Source organism: Armigeres subalbatus, chromosome 2 (assembly GCF_024139115.2).
Source record: "Armigeres subalbatus isolate Guangzhou_Male chromosome 2, GZ_Asu_2, whole genome shotgun sequence".
Taxonomy (NCBI): domain Eukaryota; kingdom Metazoa; phylum Arthropoda; class Insecta; order Diptera; family Culicidae; genus Armigeres; species Armigeres subalbatus.
Window position 1 is genome coordinate 81,728,017 of NC_085140.1, and position 26,110 is coordinate 81,754,126.

General features: G+C 42.3%; 1 protein-coding gene across 2 annotated transcripts in view; it reads left to right on the forward strand.

Moving 5' to 3' along the window:
- The window catches only part of LOC134209478 (uncharacterized), a 355,913-nt gene that overhangs the window by 238,348 nt on the left and 91,455 nt on the right, over positions 1–26,110 (forward strand). Inside the window, exons 3-5 of one of the 2 annotated variants that reach the window (XM_062685461.1) lie at positions 19,240–19,428; positions 19,560–20,440; positions 20,504–20,636. In XM_062685461.1, the coding sequence (XP_062541445.1) occupies positions 19,240–19,428; positions 19,560–20,440; positions 20,504–20,636 (1,203 nt within the window). The remainder of the gene's footprint in view (positions 1–19,239; positions 19,429–19,559; positions 20,441–20,503; positions 20,637–26,110) is intronic. The other variant, XM_062685462.1, reaches the window with a different exon arrangement.

Genomic DNA, 26,110 nt, shown 5'->3' on the forward strand with positions numbered 1-26,110 from the left:
CGTACAGAAGAGTAGGGTTGTTGTGATGTGCTTCTTGTTGTCCCATTTCTACGTGATCACATAGGTTTTGGACCGCCATGCCGAAGCCAATCAGCGTCTCCAGTTTATCCGATTTCGGCGCGGGCACCTCACGAACCTTTTTCTCCAACATGAAAATAAGATGTTACGGCTTTCCATACAAGGTCTCCAACGTACCGATGACATGAGGGACTGCAGCAGCAATCGACTTCTAACCGCTTCCAAGGCCGTACCCTTCAAACAGCGTTGTAGACGTATCAAGTTTTCCGCATCGGTGTAGCCGCAAGCCTGTGAGGAATTGTTGAAGCAACTGATGAAAACAGGCCAGTCTTCTGGATTCACAGAGAATAACGGAAGATCTCTTAGCATTACTTGCCTAGCCGCAATCTGGGTTGCAGAAGGCCCATCTACTTGTAGGTTTATGGTGGGAAGCTGTTTTGGAACTGCTCCAGTCCCAACACACGTCTTCGCTTTCGGCAAGGCCTGTACCTCAAATCCGTTGCCAGCGTCACCGGCTTGCTGGTGGTTACTTGCTGCTTCTTCAGTGAGGCGTGACGTCGAATTTAGCGGCTGGGACACAGGTACATCAGAAGCCGCCGTAGTCGGCGTAGTGGTCATTTTCACATTGCGTTCGCCTCGTGTCTCATTCGCTGCAGGGTATCGCATCGTCGAACAGGCCCCACCGAACTGCAATTGACTTCTCCACTGTCTTACCTTACTACTGCTGCTTTGCTGAGAACGTACGCTTCGTTCCTCTTCTTCCACTAGCTCTTCCTCCATCAAATGAATCCTCTCTTCTTCATATTCCCGTTGCAATTCAAGCTTCTTCCGTTCCAGTTCTCCTTCATTCTGCAGACGAGTAAGCTCGAGCTTTCGCTCCTGCTCACGAAGTTCCAGATTAAATGCTTCTCGGCTAGGGCTTTCTTAACTTCGAGTTTCTCTAGGTTTAGACGAGCTCGCGCACTCACGTTTGAAACGGACGATCTTCTGGACGTCAGAGATATGCTATCAATGGGTGGTATTAGCTCTACGCCAGTTGTAGGCTGCGACTGTAGCAGCGAAGTGGAATTCTCGCATTTGGGGCAGATAAGGTGATTATACAATCAAGCCATGTGGTGAATTTCAAATTCACCACACGGTTTTCTACTCCTACTATCAAAAGTTCAAATCTAGCGTAAATAGTTTCGTACAATGCTGAAATTAAAGTCGATTGCTTAGCATAAGTAAGCAAACGATCTACAGATGTTTCATCTCCATGGACGTTGTGGTTCTCTCAATTCGTGCTCTTGAAGAATTACTAGAAAAAACACGTGGTTTTCAAGATGGCCGATTTGTGGCTTTGTTGTATAACCACCATAAAGCTCCTCTCGCTGACGCTCTCATCCATTCTGACGCATCCGAAGTGCCACCAAGTATCACATCGGTCACATTGGACCATGGCATCATTTTTCTGGACGCCGCATGCCCCGCAAATGTCCATTCTCTTATAATCGATAACAACTCGATCTTTTAGATTGTTGGGGACGTATTGTTCGGATGGTTTGGACCTCTTTTGAGCAAACTCCGTTAGTTGTGGTACATGAAGTTGCTAAATGCTGCCCTTCTCGTACAACGAAGTTGCACCGAAAGGCTATCATTTCACTTCGAAAAAGAACTTTTTATAGCAGCCTCGGAGACCCAGAGTGTTATATACCAATCGACTCAGCTCGACGAACTGAGCACATGTATGTCTGTCCGTGTGTATGTATGTGTTTATGTATGTGTGTATGTTAGGGTGGCTCAAATTAGTATGGGAAAAACTTTTTTCATTTTTTTGATGGGCCGCCCTCTTATTCGGTTCTATTTGATGCCCTGATGTTCTGGACAAAATTTCAGCCAAATCGGTCAACGTTTGGGCAGTGCTAAGCTTGTTGGAAGTTTATATGGAAAAATGTATGCAGAAACATCCAAAAACAGTGATTTGCAGCTGGACGGCAAAATTTACAGTCAAGAAAAATGATACTCATTCAGTTCTTGTAGAATTAAATACAGAATGTTATGCAGAAAACCACGAGAAGATTAGAGTTTGCCCGGCTAAGTTATTAGCATTTCTCTGAAGTGGGGTTTGAGCAAATTTCGTATATTTTACCTTTGAAAAGAAATAAATTCACTCCTACAACACTCCAGTAAAATGCTAATATCTTTGTCTAATAAACTCTAATCTTCTCGCGGTTATTAACATAATATTCTGTTTTTAATTCTACAAGAACTGAATGAGTATCATTGTTCTTGATCGTAAATTGTGCCGTCCAACTGCAAATCACTGTTTTTGGATGTTTCTGCATACATGTTTCCATATAAACTTTCAACGAGTTTAGCACCGCCCAAACGTTGACCGATTTGGCTGAAATTTTGTCCAGAGCATCAGGGCATCAAATAGAACCGAATAAGAGGGCGGCCCATAAAATTTTTTGAAAAAGTGTTTTTTGAGCCACTTTAGTGTATGTGTGTGTATGTGTGTGCGTATGTGTGTGCACAAAAGCTAAGAAAAACATTAGACAACTTTTCATATAGAAATCCTCAACCGATTTTCTCGCAAGTTGCATTCGACAGGGGACAAAGCCTAGTTGATCACTATTGAATTTGATAACGATCGACCGTTGCGTTTAAAAGTTATAAAGAAAATATTAATTTGAACCATATTAGCACCATATAAGGTTGGTGTCATGGCTAAATGCGAAAAAGGCAGTATCACTTCTCGGTGAATTAAGTTGAGTTTTTATTATAATAGGCGCTGAAATCTTAATAAGGTGCATATATACATCGAGTCTAACCTCCAACTGTCTATCTCACAAACAAAATACGTTCGATGCTTTTGCAACCTAACACCTGTAGTGCATGTTTATTAATACTAGTTATTTTAATGTTATTTTGTTGTTGTCTTCTTCTTCTTTTTATTGGCATTACATCCCCACACTGGGACAGAGCCGCCTCGAAGCTTAGTGTTCACTAAGCACTTCCACAGTTATTAACTGCGAGGTTTCTAAGCCAGGTTACCATTTTTGCATTCGTATATCATGAGGCTAGCACGATGATACTTTTATGCCCAGGGAAGTCGAGACAATTTCCAATCCGAAAATTGCCTAGACCAGGACCGGGAATCGAACCCAGCCACCCTCAGCATGGTCTTGCTTTGTAGCCGCGCGTCTTACCGCACGGCTAAGGAGGGCCCCCAATTTTGTCACTATTTAAATGTGCTGTTCTAATCCAATAATTTTAATTCAACGAATATAATGTAAGTTTTATAAATTTAGTGTTGAGTTTGTCATTCACAATCTATCTCAATGTGCTAAATTGGTGTTTTTCCTATATCTGCTTCGATTTTTCATCCCACCAACTTCTTGACAACGACCGGTGCATGTTTACCGGAACGATCACCTCTAGACGGACAAGCAGCGGTTCCCAACACCTTCCGTTTCAACTTACCCCGCATTTCAACTTGCCTCGGTCTACCTTATTCCAATAAATTTGAAAATGAAAAAGAAAATTACATAAATTTTCGGTGATAGTTTTTGTGACGTATAGTTGAAATATGTCGAAGCATTTGCAGTTTCTACCGGATGTAAATAAATGCCCATCAAACTGGCCATTGCAGAGGATATCTTCAAGACATTCGCTGTCTGTCTCCAATGGCATCTCGCATTCGCACACGATTTTGCAGTGCGTCAAGGCAAGGTTACTGGTTTTATACAATATTTATTTTGAAATAGGGACACGGCAGGTATTTTCGTCTGTTCGTCATAGTCTCGAAAACCAATAAAAAAGACGCTTTTTTGTAAAACTCATACGTACCAAATCGTAAGCTCAGGAGAAACGTTCTGCTATAGTGGAGTTCTAGCAAATGTACGCTGCTTTCGTTGGTTTTAGCCCCTACGACGATGGACGGAAATACCTGCCGTGTCCCTACACGGAAGAAAAAAAGTACCCAAAATTGAGTACTTTTAAACTTACTTTTGAGTTATTTTTTCTCTTCGCTTTCATCCACTCTTTCTTTTGTTGTCAAAAACAAAAGAGCCAAACAATCCAACGACGCCAGTTCAATACGGGAAGCCAATTTTGAATTTTATTACCTGAGGTCGAAATTGAGTGAATTAAACTTAAATTTGGGTCAATAAATTTTCCGTTGGGTACTTTCTCAACATGGGAGTAAAGGCAAACTACTTCGACCTTACTTACTCAATTTTGGCTTCCCGTACGGATGTTCGAGGTTGGGTGAATTAAACTCACTATTGGGTAGTTTATTTCTTCCGTGTACCTAATTTTGATTAGCTTTACATCTGACAGTTAGCAAATTCGATAGTCAACAATAAAAATAGTTTATTTTCATCGTCGTCTCAAAGCGTTTGACAGTGCGAAGTTTGAAAATGGGTTCAGTAGGATTATCACGGAAACCTAAACAATTGTGGAAAGAGCAAACGAATTGATATGATAAAAGTGTGTATGTGTGTTCAAAAATGAAACACACTTTTTGGAACATTGCAACAAATTACATTTGACGGAGAATGCGGTCTGTTTTTTGCTATTAAACCAGAACCAGACCGGCATTTGACAAAACATTGCTTTTCGAGTGAAAATAATTCATAAATGCATGCTAACAAATGCAATGGGAATAATGGGATCTATCACTATAAAAAGCTGTTATGATTGTTCTATGGCGCTTTTCTCGAAAGATTTCATATTAAACGAGAAAGGTTGCATAGGTGATACACTTTAACTACGGTGAATCCAGCTTCATGTTTTAGCTTACCCCACCCAAATCACAATGCATCTTTCTTGTGGTAATTATGACGATTTAGGGGTATTTTTTTAATCGTGATTGACGAGATGTAGGAGTACATATTCTCGTTAGTCATGACCACTCGGAAGCTGCAGTAATCGCGAACGTGGTCAATGATTGTACACACTTAAAATAAATCACCGAATTCGGTAAAATTTTACCGAAATCTCAACAGCAGAACTGTTCGGTAAATAATTTAACTGATTTTCGGTGATTTTGACAGTTGAGCAATGGAAAAAATTACAAAAAATCTGTAAAATAAATTACCGAACAGTTCTGCTGTTGAGATTTCGGTAAAATTTACCGAATACGGTGAAATGAGTTAAGTGTGTATGCTACATAATAAATGACTACGGTCCAGTTTCCAAATTTCGGGCAGCGAATCCGTGAAGGTCCAGCCTGTTTCCTCCAGCTATATGATCGCCATCGTCATTGCATAACAAAGCAGACTATATTTCCTTCAAAATGAAATGCATCAAAAATTAAAAGGCGCGCCCCTTTTTCTTCCTTTCTACCCACTCGATTTTGTGCTGTTGAAAAGTGGCTTCTTTAAAGCCATTTAAACTGAAATTTAAATTCATCGTTCGCTACATAAGCCGCCACTTCGTGTCATAAATTAATTGAAAATAAAACAATGTTTTATGCTACTTAATAATACTTTGAATGGGCCATCGCTTGAAACGCATGTAGTAGATGGGGTGTGATGTCTGCTTCGTATTTGGTATATGTTTACTGCTGAGTGGTGATCAAATTCATATTCAAATAATCCACTTTTTGCTATACATTGACCAATTTCCAAATTATAAAAACATCAAAATTTAGTATTTCATATTTCCCACTGATTCAAGTCCATGACATACTAGAGTCCGATGATGTTACCACTATGTATCGCGTTTGACAGATCTTCTGCTCGTTATCATTATTTTATAATTTATATTTTTATGAATCTAACTGATGATTACTGTTTCAATTTTAGCACTCAACGGCACTTAAAGAAACTATAAATTATTCCTTCCATTGAATACACTATGAACGACATAATCCAAAAGACAAACATTTACTAGTTGACTTGGTCACAGGTTTGAGGCCGAAATAGATAAAAAAAATGGCTTCTAAAAACACCACTACAAAATATCTTGCTATATAATAAATAATCAAATCTAACAATACTGTATAAAATCGTGATGTATGTATAATACAATACAATAAATATACAAGCTTTTTACCTACTTACTGTATTAAACTAATTTAGAATTATAAGATTTTAAGTCAATGATTGTTTTAAAATCTCTTATATTTGAATATGCTTAGATTTTCCACAGTGTTAACAAGGTTCAAAAACAGAACTGTATTGAAATCAGTCAACCGCTGCTGATTGGGTAATGTTTTGACTGTTTTCAGAGACAGCAATTATTACTATCCTTCACACTTTTCAACATCCTTCTCATTGTTGATCAGATGCGCTTGTTTTAGATCCATGCAATTGTCATCCTAGTTCATTTTTATAGTTTGAATTTCTTATTAAAGGCTTGAGTTGAAGCTACTAGTTTCGTTATCCCAACCTTTCTTAGATATAAGAAAAATAATGAAAATACAGCGTATTACGCAGACGCCATTGCGCTGAGCTGGTAAGGTGCACCCACAAGCAGTGTAGTAGTGCATACGTTGAGACCTCAGGTCGGTAAAGGCACGGAATTGTCATGCCGAAGGTAATGGGCTCGATTTTCGATCCAACCAAGGGGATCATTCAGGTTGTAAAATCTCACGATTTCTCTACGCATATCAGCACCATTGCCACATATTATACGCACGGCATCGAACGCTCCTAATTGATAAGTGCATCTAAAATATTAGGTTGAGAGTCGGCTACAAACCCATAAGCAGTGAGCTTGCAATACGCCTTGAAGAAGATTCATTTGCAGTGTGCAAAAAGGAGGATCAACTTCTGCTGATACGTCGCAGTCAAGAAGTCATAAAGTCTGACAGTGACGAACAATCGAAATGGAAGATTTATGGACTGGGCCTTTTTGCGTTTAGTCCGTAGTCTACGGGGCGATCGCACACGATCGGAATGGAAATTCGATTTTTACACTTTCTGCGGCAGTTGGTGGCCACGGTAATGATGATGAGGATGACGATGATGAGGCGAGTTCTAAACAGTCGTAAAGTTTCAGTTTTTATCGGTTATGATGAACTTGTTTAGGTTCCCTGACAATGGCATACAGGAATGCGCTGAATGAAGGGCCAAATAAAGCTGATTGATTTATTTTTTGATTCTTTGTTGGATATTTCAATCAGTGTGAACATTTGTTAGATCTGTTGTGATGAAGCTGATTGATTATTCTATGTGATTATTATTATTTTCTCTTCTGTTCCCGGAACCAAGTGTCGAAGCACATATTATTAGCAGAAGAACCAAAACAAAAAATTGAACTATTTGATGGTGAAATACGTTGAAGTTTGTTTGGTTCACTCCATACTATTACTTTTTTGGTATCAGGCCCAGAGTTCGCAAAAATCGCTCTCATTAGATAATGAACAATGATAAACGAGAGGCGAAAACTGTTTGAAATCATTACAAGTCATAAAAACAAGTTTATCAAACTTGTATTTAAGTGCGAAAAAACAAAACTGGATATGCAGCCCCACCGAGAAGTGATGATAAAACGCATTGTTCTAGCTTATTTTGTCTTGGGGATCACATTTTTTCACACAGCTGTGTGAAACAAGTTGAAATGCATCATCAAAACCAATACCCCCCGCGTTTGGAGCTTATTAAAACGAATTTATCATGTGCTATAGCCTCCCGAATCAGTTCTTTATCACGACAGCGATAAAGTATGCTGCATATCGTAAATGTACACCCAGGTTTTTTTTTACACGGTTTGGTTTTGGTCGTTTAAGACCTTCAGCGTCAATAAACCAATGAGTTAACCCCACGAAAAAATTCTCAAAAAATCAAAGAAAATTCAGGGGGTATTTAAAAAACTGTGAAAGTTCAGGTTAACCGAGAAATTAATGAAATCCAACCGTGTAAAAAAAAACCTGGGTGTATAGGGAAGACTGGGGAGACTTGATCCCCTTTTCTGATTTCCGATTTATCACATCTAAAAGTAAATAAACATACGCGATTTCCACACAGATTCTCTAAGAAATATAGTATTCAACTTTACTGATGTATGCCAGTCCTTAAATTATTGGTGTTATTGATACACAATCGATTTTTTGGAGTGCTGTCAAAAATCGACTTTTAAAATATTCGGGGGAAATTGATCCCTCTCCAAGAACTTTCTTTGATAAAATTAGAAAGGTGCCCTTAGATTTTTTAAAATATTTTTCCTTCAAAATACGCGGAATTTTCGAATTGCTGTGCGTATCTTCTTCTTCTTATTGGAATTACATCCCCGCACTGGGACAGAGCCGCCTCGCAGCTTAGTGTTCACTAAGCACTTCCACAGTTATTAACTGCGAGGTTTCTAAGCCAGGTTACCATTTTTGCATTCATATATCATGAGGCTAACACGATGATACATTTATGCCCAGGGAAGTCGAGACAATTTCCAATCCGAAAATTGCCTAGCCCGGCACCGGGAATCGAACCCAGCCACCCTCAGCATGGTCTTGCTTTGTAGCCGCGCGTCTTACCACACGGCTAAGGAGGACCCTGATATCTACGCAATAAATAATTTTTCCTGCCAACCCATCATCAAATCTGTCAAATCTACAGAAAATTAGAAGCCTTACAACAGATTTATATTTTTTTCGAATTTTTTCGCCAAATTTTTGTATGAGGGATCAAATGTCCCCATATTGGGGCAATAACTTCAAACCCAAATATCATAAAACTTTGATGGAATGTAGACATTTTCATCAGTACAGATCATTGAGCATCCCAAGTAGCACACGCAACATCTTTCTAAAAGCACCTTGTTTCTATTCAGTTTCATTGAAGGCATTGGAAAAACATCAAAGTACGAAAATGTTGCATCAAGTTTATGGCTTTGTGCTGTGGAAAAACGAAAGCATTTGCTCATTGTTATGAAACGTTGTTCAAACTTTGCGCGGCCAATAAAAAAAACCTTTAGGAAGGTCAAAACATACAAACCGCCCCGCAGAATACATAAGGTTGTCAATCCAAAAAATTACTCACCACATTAAGGTCATTTATCTAGAGCAGCGGTTCTCAACCTTTTTCATGAGAGGTACCCCGTGTACGTGTTTTTGAATTCATCGAGGTACCCCCTATTTTAATAAGCGTAACTCATGAGATTTTCTTCTTGCATCTTGAAATGACGTTTCTGAACCTTTTGAAAGTAGACTTCCAAGTCTCTTGAAAGAATAATTCCGAGCCCCTCTAAAGGGAGTTTCCGAGGCTTTTAAAACAAGGCTTCCAAGCCGCACGAGGGTCTTACGAGCCTCTTGAAAGAAGACTTTGAGGATCTTTAAATGACGTTTCTGAGCCGTTTGAAAGTAGACTTTTTGAAAGAAGAATTCCCAGTCACTCGATAGGAAAATTCCGAGCCACTGGAAAGCTGGCTTCCGAGCCTCTGGAAACTGGGCTTCCGACCCTTTTGAAAAGAGGCTTCCAAGCCACTCGTGATGGTTGGTTAAAAGGATTCTGAACCCCTCGAACGGAGAATTCTGAGCCTCTTAAAAGGGGGCTTCCGAGCCTCATGAAAAGGTCTTTCCAGCCTCTTGGAACAAGGCTTTGGTCATCTTGAAATGACATTTCTGAGCCTTTTGAAAGTAGGCTCCTAAGCTTCTCGAAGGAAGAATTCAGAGCCCCTCCAAAGAAAGTTTTCGAGCCACTTGAAAGGCGGCTTCCGAGCCTTTCAAAAAAAGGCTTCCGAACCACTTGAAAATGGGCTGGCAGAAAAAAGAATTCCGAGCCCTTTCGAAAGGTGCTTTCCGAGGCTGATAAAAGGGGTCTTTCGAGCCTCTTGAAAGGAGGCATTAACCATCTTAAAATGACTTTGATGCGCCTTTCGAAAATAGGCTTCCAAGCTTCTTGAACGAAGAATTCCGAGCCCCTTGATTGGGTTTCCGAGCCACTTGAAAGTGGGCTTCCGAGCCTCCTGAAAGGCGGCTTCCGGGTATTTTGAAAGATGGCTTAAAACTCTTAAAAAAGGCATCTGAGCCTTGAATGAGGGCTTCCTATCTGTTTTGAAAGGGGGCTTCCGAAAAGAGGTTTTTCGAACCATTTCAAACGGGGCTGACTGAAAGAAGAATTTCGAGCCCGAGGAGGTTTCCGAACCTCTTAAAATGGTGCTTCCGAGCCACTTGAAAGAAGGTTTCCGAGTCTCTTGAAAGTGGGCGCCTGAGCCTTTTGAAAAGGGGTCTTCCGACCCTCCTGAATCTGGGTTTCCGACCCTTTCGAAAATAGGCTTCCGAACCACTTGTGGGTGTTAGCTGAAAGAATTCGGAGCACCTCGAAAGAAGGTTTCCGAGCTTCTTAAAACGAGACTTTCGAGCCTCTTGAAATGACGTTGCTGAGCCTTTTAAAAATAGGATTCCAAACTTCTCGAAGGTAGAATTCGGACCCCCTTTGAAAAGGAGGTTTCCGAGTCTCTTGAAAGTGGGCTTCTGAGTCTCTTGAAAGGGGGTTTCCAAGTCTTTCGAAAAGAGGCTTCCAACTCTCTTGAAAAGGGTGCTTCCGACCGTTTCGAATAGAGGCTTCCGAACCACGAACCACTGAAAGAAGAATTCTGAGCCCCTCGAAAAGAGGTTTCCAAGTCTCTTGGTTTCTTCATCTTTCTTACTTCTTCCTTTATCCTTCCTTCTCCCTTCTTCTGAGTTTGCAGTAGCATTCGAGCAGTTTTAGTCGTTGCGAAAATGATGAAATATCTATTTGGTATTCAGTGGCTATTGCGTAAGTATTGAACTTTGCTCAGGTCGAAACAAGCGCGATCTTCAATAGTTTGCAGTAGCCATCGAGCAAGTAAGTACAGTGCGTATGCTATACGTCTCGAGTAAGTACAGAATGCTGCGCGTCGGTTCGGTCGTTCAAAACGCGATTCTCCATAGTTTGCATATGCTGCCGGGGATGCATACACGGAGAAAAAAAGTACCCAAAATTGAGTATTTTTAAACTTACTTTTGAGTTATTTTTTCTCTTCTCTTTCATCCACTTTTTCTTTTGTTGTCAAAAACAAAAGAGCCAAACAATCCAACGACGCTAGTTCAATACGGGAAGCCAATTTTGAGTTTTATTACCTGAGGTCGAGATTGAGTGAATTAAACTTACATTTGGGTAAATAAATTTTCCGTTGGGTACTTTTTTAACATGGGAGTAAAGGCAAACTACTTCGACCATACTTACTCAATTTTGGCTTCCCGTACGGATGTTCGAGGTTGGGTGAATTAAACTCACTATTATTATTATTATTTAATCAGACTAAGGCCGAAGTGGCCTGTGCGGTATATAAGAGTCTTCTCCATTCGGCTCGGTCCATGGCTACACGTCGCCAACCACGCAGTCTACGGAGGGTCCGCAAGTCATCTTCCACCTGATCGATCCACCTTGCCCGCTGCGCACCTCGCCTTCTTGTGCCCGTCGGATCGTTGTCGAGAACCATTTTCACCGGGTTACTGTCCGACATTCTGGCTACGTGCCCGGCCCATCGCAGTCGTCCGATTTTCGCGGTGTGAACGATGGATGGTTCTCCCAACAGCTGATGCAATTCGTGATTCATTCGCCTCCTCCACGTACCGTCCGCCATCTGCACACCACCATAGATGGTACGCAGCACTTTCCTTTCGAAAACTCCAAGTGCGCGTTGGTCCTCCACGAGCATCGTCCAGGTCTCGTGTCCGTAGAGGACTACCGGTCTAATTAGCGTTTTGTAGATTGTCAGTTTGGTACGGCGGCGAACTCTATTCGATCGGAGCGTCTTGCGGAGTCCAAAATACGTACGATTTCCAGCCACTATGCGTCTCCGAATTTCTCTGCTGGTGTCATTTTCGGCAGTCACCAGTGAGCCCAAGTACACAAATTCTTCTACCACCTCGATTTCGTCACCACCGATGCAAACTCGCGGTGGGTGGCTCACATTGTCTTCTCTTGAACCTCTTCCTATCATGTACTTCGTCTTCGACGTGTTGATGACTAGTCCGATCCGCTTAGCTTCCCTCTTCAGTCTAATGTAGGCTTCCTCCATCTTCTCAAAGTTACGTGCCATAATATCTATGTCGTCGGCGAAACCAAATAGCTGGACGGACTTATTAAAATTTGTACCACTCGTGTTAATCCCTGCTCTTCGTTTTACTCCTTCCAAAGCGATGTTGAATAGCAGACACGAAAGACCATCACCTTGCCGTAACCCTCTGCTGGTTTCGAAGGGACTCGAGAATGCCTCTGAAACTCGAACTACGCACATCACCCGATCCATCGTCGCTTTGATCAACCGTGTCAGTTTATCCGGAAAACCGTTTTCGTGCATTAGCTGCCATAGCTGGTCCCGATCGGTATCATATGCGGCTTTGAAGTCGACGAATAGATGATGTGTGGGCACTTTGTAACACCCGGTCCGTGGTGGAGCGTTCGCCCATAAAACCCGCCTGGTACTGCCCCACGAACTCCCTTGCAGTTGGTGCTATTCGACGGCATAAAATTTGGGAGAGTACCTTGTAGGCGGCGTTCAGCAATGTGATTGCGCGGTAGTTGCTACAATCCAGCTTATCGCCCTTTTTGTAGATGGGACACACGACACCTTCCATCCACTCCTGCGGCAAAACTTCCTCCTCCCAAATCTTGGTAATGACCCAGTGCAGCGCTCTAGCCAGTGCCTCACCACCGTGTTTAAATAGCTCTCCTGGTAGTTGGTCAACCCCAGGGGCTTTGTTGTTCTTCAGCCGGCCAATCTCCTCCTGGATTTCCTGGAGATCCGGAGCCGGTAGGATTATGTCCTGCGCGCGTTCTCCCAGGTCCATCACCATACCGCCATCTTCGTCTGCCACATCGCCATTCAGGTGTTCTTCGTAGTGCTGCCGCCACCTTTGGATCACCTCACGCTCGTTCGTAAGAAGGTTCCCGTTTATGTCCTTACACATATCAGGCTGTGGCACGTGGCCCTTACGTGAACGGTTTAACTTCTCATAGAACTTTCGTGTGTTATTAGCGCGGTGCAGTTGCTCCGTTTCTTCACGGTCTCGATCTTCCTGCTGGCGCTTTTTCCTCCGGAAAATCGAGTTTTGTCTGTTCCGCGCCTGTTTATATCGTGCCTCGTTCGCCCTCGTGCGGTGTTGCAGCAATCTCGCCCATGCTGCATTCTTCTCTTCCACTAACTGCTCACATTCGCCGTCATACCAGTCGTTTCTCTGATCCGGGGGCACCGTGCCAAGTGCAGCGGTTGCGGTGCTACCAATGGCGGATCGAATATCTCTCCAGCCATCTTCAAGAGACGCTGCGCCTAGCTGCTCTTCCGTTGGAAGTGCCACTTCCAGCTGCTGCGCGTATTCTTGGGCTAGTCTACCATCTTGTAGCCGCCCAATGTGAAGCCGCGGCGTCCGACTTCGACGCGTGTTGTACACCGTCGAGAGTTTTGAGCGCAGGCATACTGCAACGAGGTAGTGGTCGGATTCAATATTCGCACTGCGGTAAGTGCGGACATTCGTGATGTCGGAGAAGAATTTACCGTCGATTAGAACGTGGTCGATTTGGTTTTCCGTTTCTTGGTTAGGTGATCTCCATGTGGCCTTGTGGATATTTTTGCGGGGAAAGAAGGTGCTTCGGACTACCATTCCGCGGGAGGCTGCGAAGTTTATGCATCGTTGGCCGTTGTCATTCGATACGGTGTGCAGACTATCCGGTCCGATGACCGGTCTATACATTTCCTCCCTTCCTACCTGTGCGTTCATGTCACCGATGACGATTTTGACATCCCGCAGTGGGCATCCATCATATGTTTGCTCCAGCTGTGCGTAGAACGCTTCTTTCTCGTCGTCGGGTCTCCCTTCGTGTGGGCAGTGCACGTTGATGATGCTATAGTTGAAGAAACGGCCTTTAATCCTCAGCTTGCACATCCTTGCGTTGATTGGCTGCCACCCAATCACGCGTTGGCGCATCTTACCCAGCACTATGAAGCCGGTTCCCAGCTCGTTGGTGGTGCCACAGCTTTGGTAGAAGGTAGCCGCTCGATGCCCGCTTTTCCACACTTTCTGTCCTGTCCAGCAAATCTCCTGCAGCGCCACGACGTCGAAGTTGCGGGGATGTAATTCATCGTAGATCATCCTGTCGCAACCTGCGAAACCTAGCGACTTGCAATTCCATGTTCCAAGCTTCCAATCGTGATCCTGTATTCGTCGCCTAGGTCTTTGCCGATTATATCGAGTCGCATTATCTCTTATATTGTTCGTAATGATTGGTTTTCTAGGCGGCTTATTGGGCCAGCGCAAACCTCCTGTCTCGTCGGAGGGCCGTCGTGTCAGGGCTGTTTAGCGTCCCACCTAACACCAGGACTTGGGCTTGTGCGCTTTGAGCGGCACACGGTCGCTTTGGTGGAGCCTACTTGCGGATACATGCAGCTTTTTATAGAGGTTTAACAGGGCCCACTGTCAAACCCCACCACATCCTAGGCAAGCCCCACAACTCGCAGATGGCCTGGGGAGGGATCGTCAAGCCCTTGGACATAGTCCCTGCTGCCCTGACTATTGGGTAGTTTATTTCTTCCGTGTAGTGAGTAGTGTCTATGCTCGGTTCAAAAGATATTTTAGTTACCAGATAAAGATTGTCGCTGTCGTCGCTGTCCGGAACATCTTTTGCTGGCGAGGATAGGGGAGCTAAATGTCAAAGAAGGAAAATCCATACGATTTGACAGGTATGTACCACACATGTTTCGGACAGCAGAACAAAGGGAACCGAAGCGACAATGTTTATCTAGTAACTAAAATATCTTTTCTCGGTTCATATACATGTCGAAAGATCTGGTATCGTTATACTTTGTGCGGTCAAAACGTAAATCAATTGATATGGGTTTGATCATGTTCTTGGCCTGTGTACAGGTAGTTAATTTGTTTTACTTGATGCGGTCGAGTCATGGTTGGTTAAAATCATTGTGTAAAAAGAATGGCACGGTCGGTCCAACGATACCTACCGACTAACTGATAATTCTTCCTGTTCGTTTTGTGGAGACGGCGAGGTAACCACGGTATTCAAATATCAAAAACCACCTACTAATATTCCTTCCCACTTCCTGACTACAAGGACGTGGCCGGCGCCGTTATTGATCATTCGAACATTTGAGTCACTGAAACTTGCACACTGAACAATCCCAATTAATAATTCAGTTGATTCCGTGTGCAATTTAACTGATTCTGGTCAATCGCGAAGTAGCAACCATAGATATGTGTAGTCAGTCAACGGTAAGCTAAGCTATCCTTCCTTCTCCCTTCTTCTTTCTTTCTTTTTCCTTCTTTTTTGCCGTAGGACTACGTCTGTCTTTTCAATATTGGGGTACACTTTGCGATTTCGAAAATCGGAGACCGTCACGAAAATATGATAGACTTTGAACGTTAATATCTGAGCCGTTTCTCGATGTATTTCCAATATTTTTGGACTTTTCGATCAAGGATGAGTCAACGCTTCATTATATTGTTCCGAAAATACAGATTTTCAACTATTTATTATTGAAAGTTGGCAAACAATTTAGAAATAGTAAAACAACCAATCCGGTGCATGCATCGCAAGCACAGACATCAAAATCAAGCAACTTGCGGGTTTGGAACTAATCCTCTGTTTAAACAAGTTTTCACGCAGAGCGGAAACAGCAGCACGATGGCACTGGTAGCATATTTAACGAAAAACCATCGCATTGATGGTGCACTCTAACTTTTACCTACTCAGTGACTGAGTAAAATTGTATTACCCTCTCTTTTCTTCCCACGGAAATTTTACTCAATTTTCATAGTTTTGAGTTGTCCTGCATTTGACGGAAATTGAGTAAAATTTTCGTGGGATAGAAAGAACGAGCAATACAATTTTACTCAGCCACAAAGTAGGTGAAAGTTAGCGTGTGGTCGTCGGCGTCGGTGGTCATCATTCAACCTCAACAAACCAGCATGTTATGTGAAGAAAGGGTTGATTACAAAAATGTCATTTGTTGCGATCCCGCGTGATGGCGATGCTGGAAATTTATTCCAAATGGCGGCGTCTTACAGAAAAGTCATCGAGCTTGGTCGCAGTTACTTATTGGAAGAAGCGCATTGAGCACTTTTCAGTGGATCTTCTCAGGACCAGCATTTTTTTGAACAGAAAAAGTTGATTGCAAAAATGGTCTGTTTCGGTGGCATTGCCGTGGAGATTGGTTGCTGTTAGTGATTTCATCCATTCGAACAAATTTATTACCTTATCTCCCTCCGACGCGCGTTTGTGATTCTACTACTTTCTTCGTCGTCAAACGATTTAATTTTGCACTTTGAAGAACATTAATCTCGGGTCAACCTTCGTTTGTATAAAATGGAGACCAGAAAAAATCGATTTAATTTCCAATGCATAAACAGAAACTAAATAAAATACTAACAGAAACAAAACCAAAGAATCTTGCTAAAAAGTTCACTTTCTGCCGAAGACAGCTAAATCGATAAAGACGCTACTTTAGATGAAAGTTTCTACAGCAATCACCCACCGGTAGGCGACCGTCACTCAGACCGACAGACGCCAAGCGAATATGTTTTGTACGATGAAGAAATTTCGTCTTGGGTCAAATTTATTATGTTGCTCTTTTCAACAAAACGTATATTGATACAGTAACACTGGCGAGAAAATTTCACAGGATGCTTAGAACTTCCAGTTGCTCATGCTTCATGACCGCTCTCTGTAGAATCTTGATCTTTTAAGAATCGTCATTGTAGTTCAAACGAATAAATTCGAAAACTTAAGCCGAATAGTCTGTTTGTCTAGGTTAAGATTTTTCCAACGGTCAATACCTCTTCTTGGAAAAATAGTTTAAGACCTGAAAAGGACTGTGTGTAATAATTTCTTGAAGTTCCTCTCACTTTGTCACCGGCGCCATAGAAAACGATACACGTACGCTTCCATTACTGGCGGAAACCGAACGTTGCAAATAAATATATATGCGTTTGGTATCGCGACACTTCCGATTTTTCTTATTTCTCCTTAACATATTTGAGGAGTCTTCTAGGATTTTGATGTCCTTCACTGAAAACCAGTTGAGGGGCTTCAGCGGCGATGTGACCGATGAGTCGTGTTAATCCCTTTTCGACGGCTGAGACTCAAAGTATTCGGCTTTTTGATTCAGTTGACCTATGAGCAGTTTGTGCTAACAAAGAGATACAAATTATGATGGCAAATACCATCCATTTCATATAGCTACGTAGTCCTACGTCACATTTGCGTACAACTCGACTGGGCTGCACCTTTGAGTTTCTTTTCTTCCTTCTTCGTTTTCTCGTCTTCCTTTTTAATGTTTCCATCTTCCTTCTTTCTTTTTCTTTCTTCCTTCTTCCATTCTCTTTCTCTCTTCTTCTTTCCTCCTTTTTCCTTCTTTTTTTATCCTTCTACCTTCTTGTTTCTACATACTTCCTCATTCCTTCTACCTTTCTCCTTCCTCCTTCTTCTTCGCTCTTCGTTTTTTCCCTTTTCTTACTTATCTGTCTGCTCTTCTCTTCCGTCTTATTTATCACTTCCCCATTTCTCACTTTTCACTTATGATATCTCACTTCTCACTTCAAGTTTTTTGTTGCTCACTTTGCAATGCTCACTTATCTCTACTCCCTTCCAATTACTTACTTCTCATTTCACACTTCTCACATCTCATTTCTCACTTCGCACTCCTAATTACATCCAATTTCTGACTTGTCACTAATTATTCTTCACTTCTCATTTCTAACTTCACACTTTTCACTTCCCTCATCTCACATCTCATATCTCTCGTCTTGCTTATCATTCGGCCTAATGACCTTCGGCTTAACGGTCTTCGGCGTAATGACCCTACATTCTTTATCTGTATCTTTGCGCGTATTTTAACCTAATCTGTAAGGTCGTCTTCGATGTCACTGGTCAACAGTGTTTCACTCCTTTCAACCATTTTCAGTTCACTTGAAAAAAAAATCTTCGCTGAATTCAGTAATGTATTATTTTTTTTTGTAGCAAGTCCAGTTTTTGAGAAACACGGGTTTTAATTTTCAAAACTGCGTATATTCATTAAAATTTGGTCTCTCTGTTCTGTAGAGCGGGTTTTTAGTTTTTAACTTTGAGAATGAGGTTTGAATTTCATAGAACGAGTATTGCATGATCCAAATAAGTTGTTGAGTTTTATTTGACACGTTCATTCGTTGTGAAAAACGGAATTTAGTTTACAAAAGTACATAATATACATAATATATCTTACTTACATACAGTACATAATATATCTTCATTGAAATTTGGTTTCTCTTCTCTGTATTGTATTGTCATTGACAATTATTTTCATTATTCTGCGTTGCTTCTCACTATGATGTTTCTCACTATGAGAATAAACTTTGTATTTCTTAGAATAGGCCTTGCAAAATAAATATGGATTGTTGAATTTTATTAAGCAAAGCTCATATGCATTCTATAAGACCCGTCCTACGGAATTAAAACTTTATTTTTAAAGTGAGCAGCTGAAATTCAGTTTTGGAGAGCAGAGAAATAAAATTTCTTTGTAAATACCCTCTTTTGTGAATTAAATTCCATTTTTACAACAAATGTACTTGCCAAATGACATTTAAAACCCCTATGCATTCTACACGTTCTTTTCTATGAAATTCAAATTTTATTCTCAAAGTGCGAAGCCCAAATTCAGCTTTGTAAAGCTGAGAATCTAAATTTCATTGAAAGTACGCTCTTTTGTGAATTGAATTCCGTTTTTCATAACAAATGTGCTTGCCAAATGAAATTTAACAACCCAAATGCATTCTACACGCTCTTTTCTAGAACTTCAAATTTTATTCTGAATGAGAGAAGCCCAAATTCAGCTTTGTGAAGCAGAGAATCAAATTTCTATGAAAATATGCAACTTTGTTCCATGCAACATATGAAGCAATAAACCTGTCCTAATAACATTTCCAACCGTGTTACTTTTAAGAGTTCATTAAATTATCTGCTTATCCCTCAAGTAAGAGTTTGCAAATCTTCCTATAAAGTGAAGAGTGAAATGGATTGAGGAACTTTTTTTTACTTTTGCGAAGCACTCGACCATTTTAAAAATAGGGTGAAGAGGCCACTACTATTGTAACCGTAAGTTTTAGTTTCATTCGTTAAGACTAAGTTGTCAGATGAATAATAAATAAATATATAAATATGATCTTTCATGCCTTCCATGATCTTACGACATGTTAAAAATTTCATTTGGCCTTCCGGCAGACCGATTTTTGGCCTCAGCTTTACTCAATTACTGAATCCGTACTCTTTTTATCCTTCATTACAGCCGGAACCTGCTGGCTGCGACGGATGGAGAGCACCGGCAAATGCAACAAGTTGTTCGCTCGCAACGTTTCCCGGGAAAACTGCTGCCATGCCGGCACTGGTCTGGGGTACAGCGACCGGGACATTACTGACGTGCAGCTGTTCTTCGTGAATGCCTTCAAAGACGGGATGGATTGTGCGTCTTGTTTGGGTAAGCGCCACCAATTGGAGGGACACGAGGCGATATCACCTCCAGTTTATGTTTCACCCTCCAATTGTCGTTTTCGTTCGAGCTACATTTCCTCCAACCGCTGAATTGAAGCACGCCCGATAATCGTATAGCGAATGGTTTATCTCTATCCACAGATAGCTGTGAGAAGGCGATGTGCGGAGTCAACAAGCGCTGCGTCATGAAGAAAGGGCGACCGAAGTGTGTCTGCGCACCGAACTGCAAGGCCTCCAAACAGGGCAAACAGCTGCCGAATCAGAACATCAAAGTGATCAATCTGAGCGACAGTCAACGAAACCGAAGACAGTATTTTTCATCCGGACCGCGAGCTGCAGCCTCTCGGATGGGACCACCTTCCTCAAGGTCCGGTGGTGGATCCAACAACAAGCGTAGCGTCCGTCTAGTGAGCGATGAACCATCATCCCGCCAGCATCATTCAAGAACTGTAAAAACTAGCCTAAGTGAGAAAACATTAAGCCAAAGAAGTAGTAACGGTAAGGTAGCTAACTCTAAACATAAGGATAATTTATTGGAAACTGTGACATTAGTAAATAGTAGAAGCCGAGGGGATGGTGGTTCTCATAAGGCGAACCGCACCGAAAGGCTATCCGATCGAATGGTACTGATGGCGGACGGCCCGGTGCAAGTCAATAGCTACGCTCGAAAGAGTCGATCCGAGTCGAAACCAATTCTGGTGACAAGCTCGAGTGCCAATGTGCGCCACCGAAACCGAAAGGTCTCATCGAATGACTTCAACCAAACTCTAGAAGGGTCCTACCGACCCCAGAGCGAGTCAAAACAGCAACATCACAGTCGAGACTTCGGGAAACCTCGGTTGTTGAGGCTTGATCCGTCCGACAAGGATAATCGCACCGTTGACGCCCGGATCATTCGACGGCGACCTCCCTCACATCTGGAAGAGATGTTTTATGTGCCAGCGAATCGTCGAAGTCGAATGCGTGTGCACGATTTCGATTTTGGCAATGAGATTACGGTGAATTTAAAAGAAACTAATCCAAACAGCGGTTTTCAAACGTTTTTTTTTATTTATTCACAGCAACACGTAGGATTCTACAATCCAGTATGCGGAACCGACGGTAAAACCTACAAAACCGAGTGTCAGCTGAAGAAGCGAGCATGCCGGCAGGAGAGCACGACCCTAGTGATGGCCTACAAAGGCCACTGTCAGAGTGAGTATCGCATTTACCAACCAGCAGGAATGCAACTACGGCCAAACTAACGGGGCAATAAATGGGGCGTAAAATCGTCGAACAGTTTTGCAATTTCTTACAATAACAACGTGCGCGATGCACACCCGCGAGAAACACGCGCCCCACAAACGACGACAAGACTGATGACACCGTGCAACGGTTTTGAGCGATTTACGTATGACGTTCAAGATGTTACGCGAAATTTGTAGTGCATAGCACAATCGGGTCTTGTGAGGCAAGCTCGGTTATATCTGTTGGTCTTTAGAAGTCCTCTTTGCATAACCGCACTTCGGTCAAGCTGTAAAATTATTAGCGCGATTCCCGACGAAAATTTGGCGCTTGCATGCCATCAGGAGCAACGGTTCTCATGCATTTAGATACGAACGGTGATCTTGTTTTGGCAGCGCGTGGCGTAGATTGAGTGTTAACTCGTTAAATGATGCCAGTACATGAAAGGTGCCTCAACGTTATTTTAATGCGAGTTTGTCGAAAGATTGTTGTGATGCTGCCTTTGTCAGTTATCGTTCGTGTGCATTAAAATGTCTTATGCAACAGAATTTAATTTAAGGCAAATAGGGGAACAGACGGCTTTGGCAGGTTTTGTTCTATTATTGGCAGGGGGGTTTTTGTCGACCGAATTTTATGAAATTTGGCCACAATATTCTTTGATATGCAAAGAATGTTCAGGCCAAATTTGAGCAAAATCAGTCATAAAAAACCCCCTGCCAATAATAGAACAAAACCTGCCAAAGCCGTCATTCCCCCTACCTAATTAAATTTTGGAGAGTGTACATTACAAATTAAATTACACTGGATTCTGTTTTTACGCGATTTACATTTTCTCAATTTTCTACTCATCCTAAATGTTTAACGCACATTAATTATCATGTTATTTTTCTTTGATTTATTCTGGATTTTTTGGAACATGTTGCGAAGCGTTTGGTGGTAAGTTGAAGTCACACGATCAAAAATACGAGCGAAAAAAAATCGTGTAAAAACAAAATCCTGTGTAATATTGTTAAGAAAATTATTTTGAGCTTTTTAGTGGAATGTCTTAAGACGAGTTTTTACAATCCCATTGAATTTCACCACTCCACTTAAGTACTGGATTTAAATGGGATTGTACAACCTCGTCTTATGACAAGTAAATTAATATGATAAAAGCATTGATCTGAAAGACAATCAATATTGGATTTCCATAAAACTAATAAATGTTGAGGAGATCTTAGGTTGGTTTCTTCTATAAGTGCCATCATCATGGGCTTAAATGGAGGTAAAATGCGTCAATGTTTCATAAACGTAAAACGCGTAAAAGATGGATGAATTGTAAATTTCCCTTTTTGATCGATTTTCTTGTACGAACATCTGAACCTAAGGGGCAACCAACTCTAAACTTTGCGAAAATATTACTCATTGTCCCGCAATAGTATTTCGTGGTATTTCTAGTATCCATGGTTTTCGTCAAACAACTGTACGGTTGCTAGTTCGGTTGTTATGGCGTATGTCGGTTAGTTAATGAAATACAGTGCTCCCACGTTTTGAAAACAACTTTTTTCTACCTTCTATAGATTCTAGAAAACATTCAAACCGCATTATATATTTCTAGTGCTATAAAACCAACACAGGAGCCCCAAAGATAGTTCCAAAAGTATTGGTAATAGAAATAGTTGTTCAGGGATTTTTTAGAAATTGAAAAGAAACTGATATTATGTGTTTCATAAAACGGGGTGGACTGTATTTACTGGGTGGCGTCGTGTTTCATGCTTTCCCAACCAGGGCTCTTCGATCAATTTATCGTGGATACGACGTAGTTTTTCGCTAGTATTTGTTAGTATTTCTGGATACTGTCGAAAGTTTAGTGTTAGTTGCCCCTTGTCTGAACCTCTGAAAGATGGATGGAAAATAAATCGATCTTCGATTTCACAGAGAATTGCTCAATTTTATTATTTTTGCCTTTCTTGTACAACAAAGTTGTACCGAAAGGCTATAGGATTATCCCAAAACAAAACTTTTGATAGAAGGCCCGGAGACCCATGGTGTTATATGTCGATTGACTCAGTTGGACGAACTGTGGTGATGTCTGTATGTGTTTTTTTTTTCTTCCTAAGCAATGGAGGGGGAATCTGCTCAACAGACATCCTGGGTTGGACGTCCAGGAAGTGCGGGGTTAGGGACCACTTCCATCAGCAAACGAGGGAGCCAGGATGTAGTCCCCGCTAAACCGTTTCCATTGCCACAAAGCCCATCGTTCCTTCGGTACAACCAGAAAGTAACCCGACTAGAAGAGCATAACAGAAACTGAACACAATTTTAACATATTGTGATATTTATAACTTATTTTGATACAATTTTGTTCTTAGTAGCCATTGTCTTTAAAATGTTCTAACACGATTTTATCATAATATGATTTAAAAAATGCTTAACACCGAATAGCCCAACAGTAGGCAATTAAAATAGATGTAGCAAAGTCTCTGCCTAATTCGTAATGTTGTTAGTTTCAATCAAACATTTCTGATTGTTGATCACAATCTGGAGACCTATCACGACCTGTAAAAAAATTTGGGGTTGTATACAAGACATTTTTTTTCTTTGAGTTTGTCTGTCGTCTTAGCCAGTCGACGAATCGATTGATATATAAATCATTAAAATCCATTGAAAGATAAAGGACCTATTAGTGTTACAAATCTTACACGCAATAAAATGAACTACTCAAAATTGAGTCGAATCCGATTGCACTTAAACTAGGAGTCTGTTTGTCGTAAAATGCACTTAGATGGATAGATAAACTTTATTCGCATCTGTCGTATTAAAAATTGATGGAAGGCCAAGCTTAACTTTCATGAAATCATCATTTTATTGAAGTAGTATCTTTTACTCAAATTTTGAGTTGTCCCGTTTTTAATGAAAATGAGTTGGATTCGACTCAATTTTGAGTAGTTCATTTTTAGCGTGTACATGATTTCGTGACGGTCTCCAGTTTTGAAATTCTCATTTGACACCCTGTATCAGAGTCTTCCCCTTAGACGTAGTTTACGTCAAAATTCCAACTGCACAGTAAACAATATATTTTGTATCTGATTCTGTTTTAAATTTCTAACAAAATATGTTATTTTTATGGTACAATTGTAACAAAATTTGATAGTTTTTTGTTTCAAGTAGTGTAATTTTTGACAGAAATTTAGATATTTTAACATCCTGCACCATGTTTCTAACAAATTTTGTTATAAAAATTTAGTATAACATAATAACATATGTTGATATAATTTTGATATGACCTTCTAGTCGGGAATGCTTCAGACCTTCTAGTCGGGAATGCTGAGAGTCGTTGCAGCACAGAACATCGTAACTCACTTTTTTAGAAGAACACCGTGGTATTGTGCCAGCGCATACGAACAACACGTGTTCTGCCATTTCCTCTAAACCTGCGCACACCGGACACTCGAGCGAGGCCGAGTGTCCGAACCGGTGTAAATACTGTCTGAACCAATCATGGCCTGTAAGGACCTGGGTCAGGTGGAAAGTGATTTCCCCATGGCGCCTCTTGACCCACGTACCTATCTCCGGTATCAACCTATGTGTCCATCTACCCTTAGTGGAACTGTCCGACGCACGCTGCCATTTGACCATTGACCATTGGCCAACCTGATAATCCTACTGATGCCTCTCGTGGCGCGATTTTCGAAGCACTCTATGTCTTCACCGATAACGATGTCAATAGGCATCATACCGGTGGTGACGCAAAGTGCATCGTGCGATACGGTACGGTACGCGCTCGCAATTCTTAGACACATGAGCCTATACGTACTTTCTGCAGCAATTAATACGCAGGGCCGTGCCCCAAGCTGGCCCCCCATACCTCAGTATGGACAGAGCGACACTAGCCAGAAGCTTGAGCTTGCCGGCATAAACCGCAGAGCTATTGGACATCATCCGGGACAATGCCACTATAGCTGTGGAGGCACGCTTGCAGGCATAATTGACGTGGCTACCAAAGGTGAGCTTATCGTCGATCATTACCCCCAAGAGTTTGATGGAGCGTTCAGAGGTGACCGCGCAGTTGCCTGCCCTTTTCACCGCTTGTGAACAACAACCACCTTAGTTTTGTGGTGAGCCAGTTCTAACTTCCTGGAACTCATCCACGCCTCCACAATTGCGATCTAGTGGGCTGCAGTCAACTCCACCTCTTCGATCGATTCGCCGTAGACCTCCAGCGTAATATCGTCAGCGAAGCCGATGATTACCACGCCCACCGGGAACTTCAACCTCAAGACACCGTCGTACATGACGTTCCATAACACCGGACCCAGTATGGAACCTTGCGGAACCCCTGAGGTTATGTCAACGCGCTTCCGACCCGCCTCCGTGTCGTATATCAGTACTCGATTCTAGAAGGAGCTTCCGAGAATCTTGTACAGGTACTCGGGAATTCCAAGACGCAGGAGCGCATCTGCAATAGCTGCCCAACTGGTATTATTGAATGCATTCCTCACGGCAAGAGTCACTACTGCACAATAGCGAACTCCCCTCCTCTTACGCTGGATAGCTATCTCCGCGGATTTGGTAACCGACAAGATAGATAGACCATCCGCACCCTTCGTGCGTATCAACAACCTGTTGCGGGTGATCTTCTCGAGCACCTTCCCCACCGTATCAAGCAGGCATAATGGTCTATATGCCGACGAATCCCCAGGTGGTTTTCCCGCCTTTGGCAATAGGACCAAGCTCTGCCTTTTCCATGCTTCAGGGAAGACTTCCTCGTCCAGGCATCTCTGCATGACAGATCTGAACATCTCGGGAGCCTCAGCAATGGCCGCTTTGATGGCCAGGTTCAGAATACCATCCGGTCCTGGTGCCTTACTTACACTAAGGGTCTGTGTAATCCCCGCAAGTTCCGCCACAGTTACCCTTACCTCGTCGGCCACCCTGGCCCCTGGCAGCTCCACAAAGTGAGGCCAGGGACTTGGGTCATGACGTGGTGATCCGCGATGATCCTCTCCAGCATCTCTGGAGACCGCTCTGTAGGGGCCATCGCCTCACGTGTCTTGGCCATTACGACCCTATAGGCGTCACCCCATGGATTCGCGTTAGCACTTTGACACAGGCCCTCGAAGCAGGCTTTTTTTCTTGATATAATCTCAATATTCGATAATCGACTCGGCCCCGTTCCAGCTGTATGGCCAGTGATTCCAGCAGGATCTGCCCCCGTTGATTCTTGGAACGGCTTCCCCATTCCACGGCCCATGCGTTGAAGTCCCCCGCTATCACCACCGGCCTACGCCCCATCAAGTTAGCCGTCAAACAATCCAGCATACGACCGAACTGCTCGAGTGATCATCGAGGAGGCGCATAGCAGCTGCAGAAGAAGACCCCGTTGACTTTGGCAATGACGAAGCCCTCGCGTGTCGAAGACACCAACTCTTAGACTGGGTATTTCCCCGTTGCCCATATCGCCA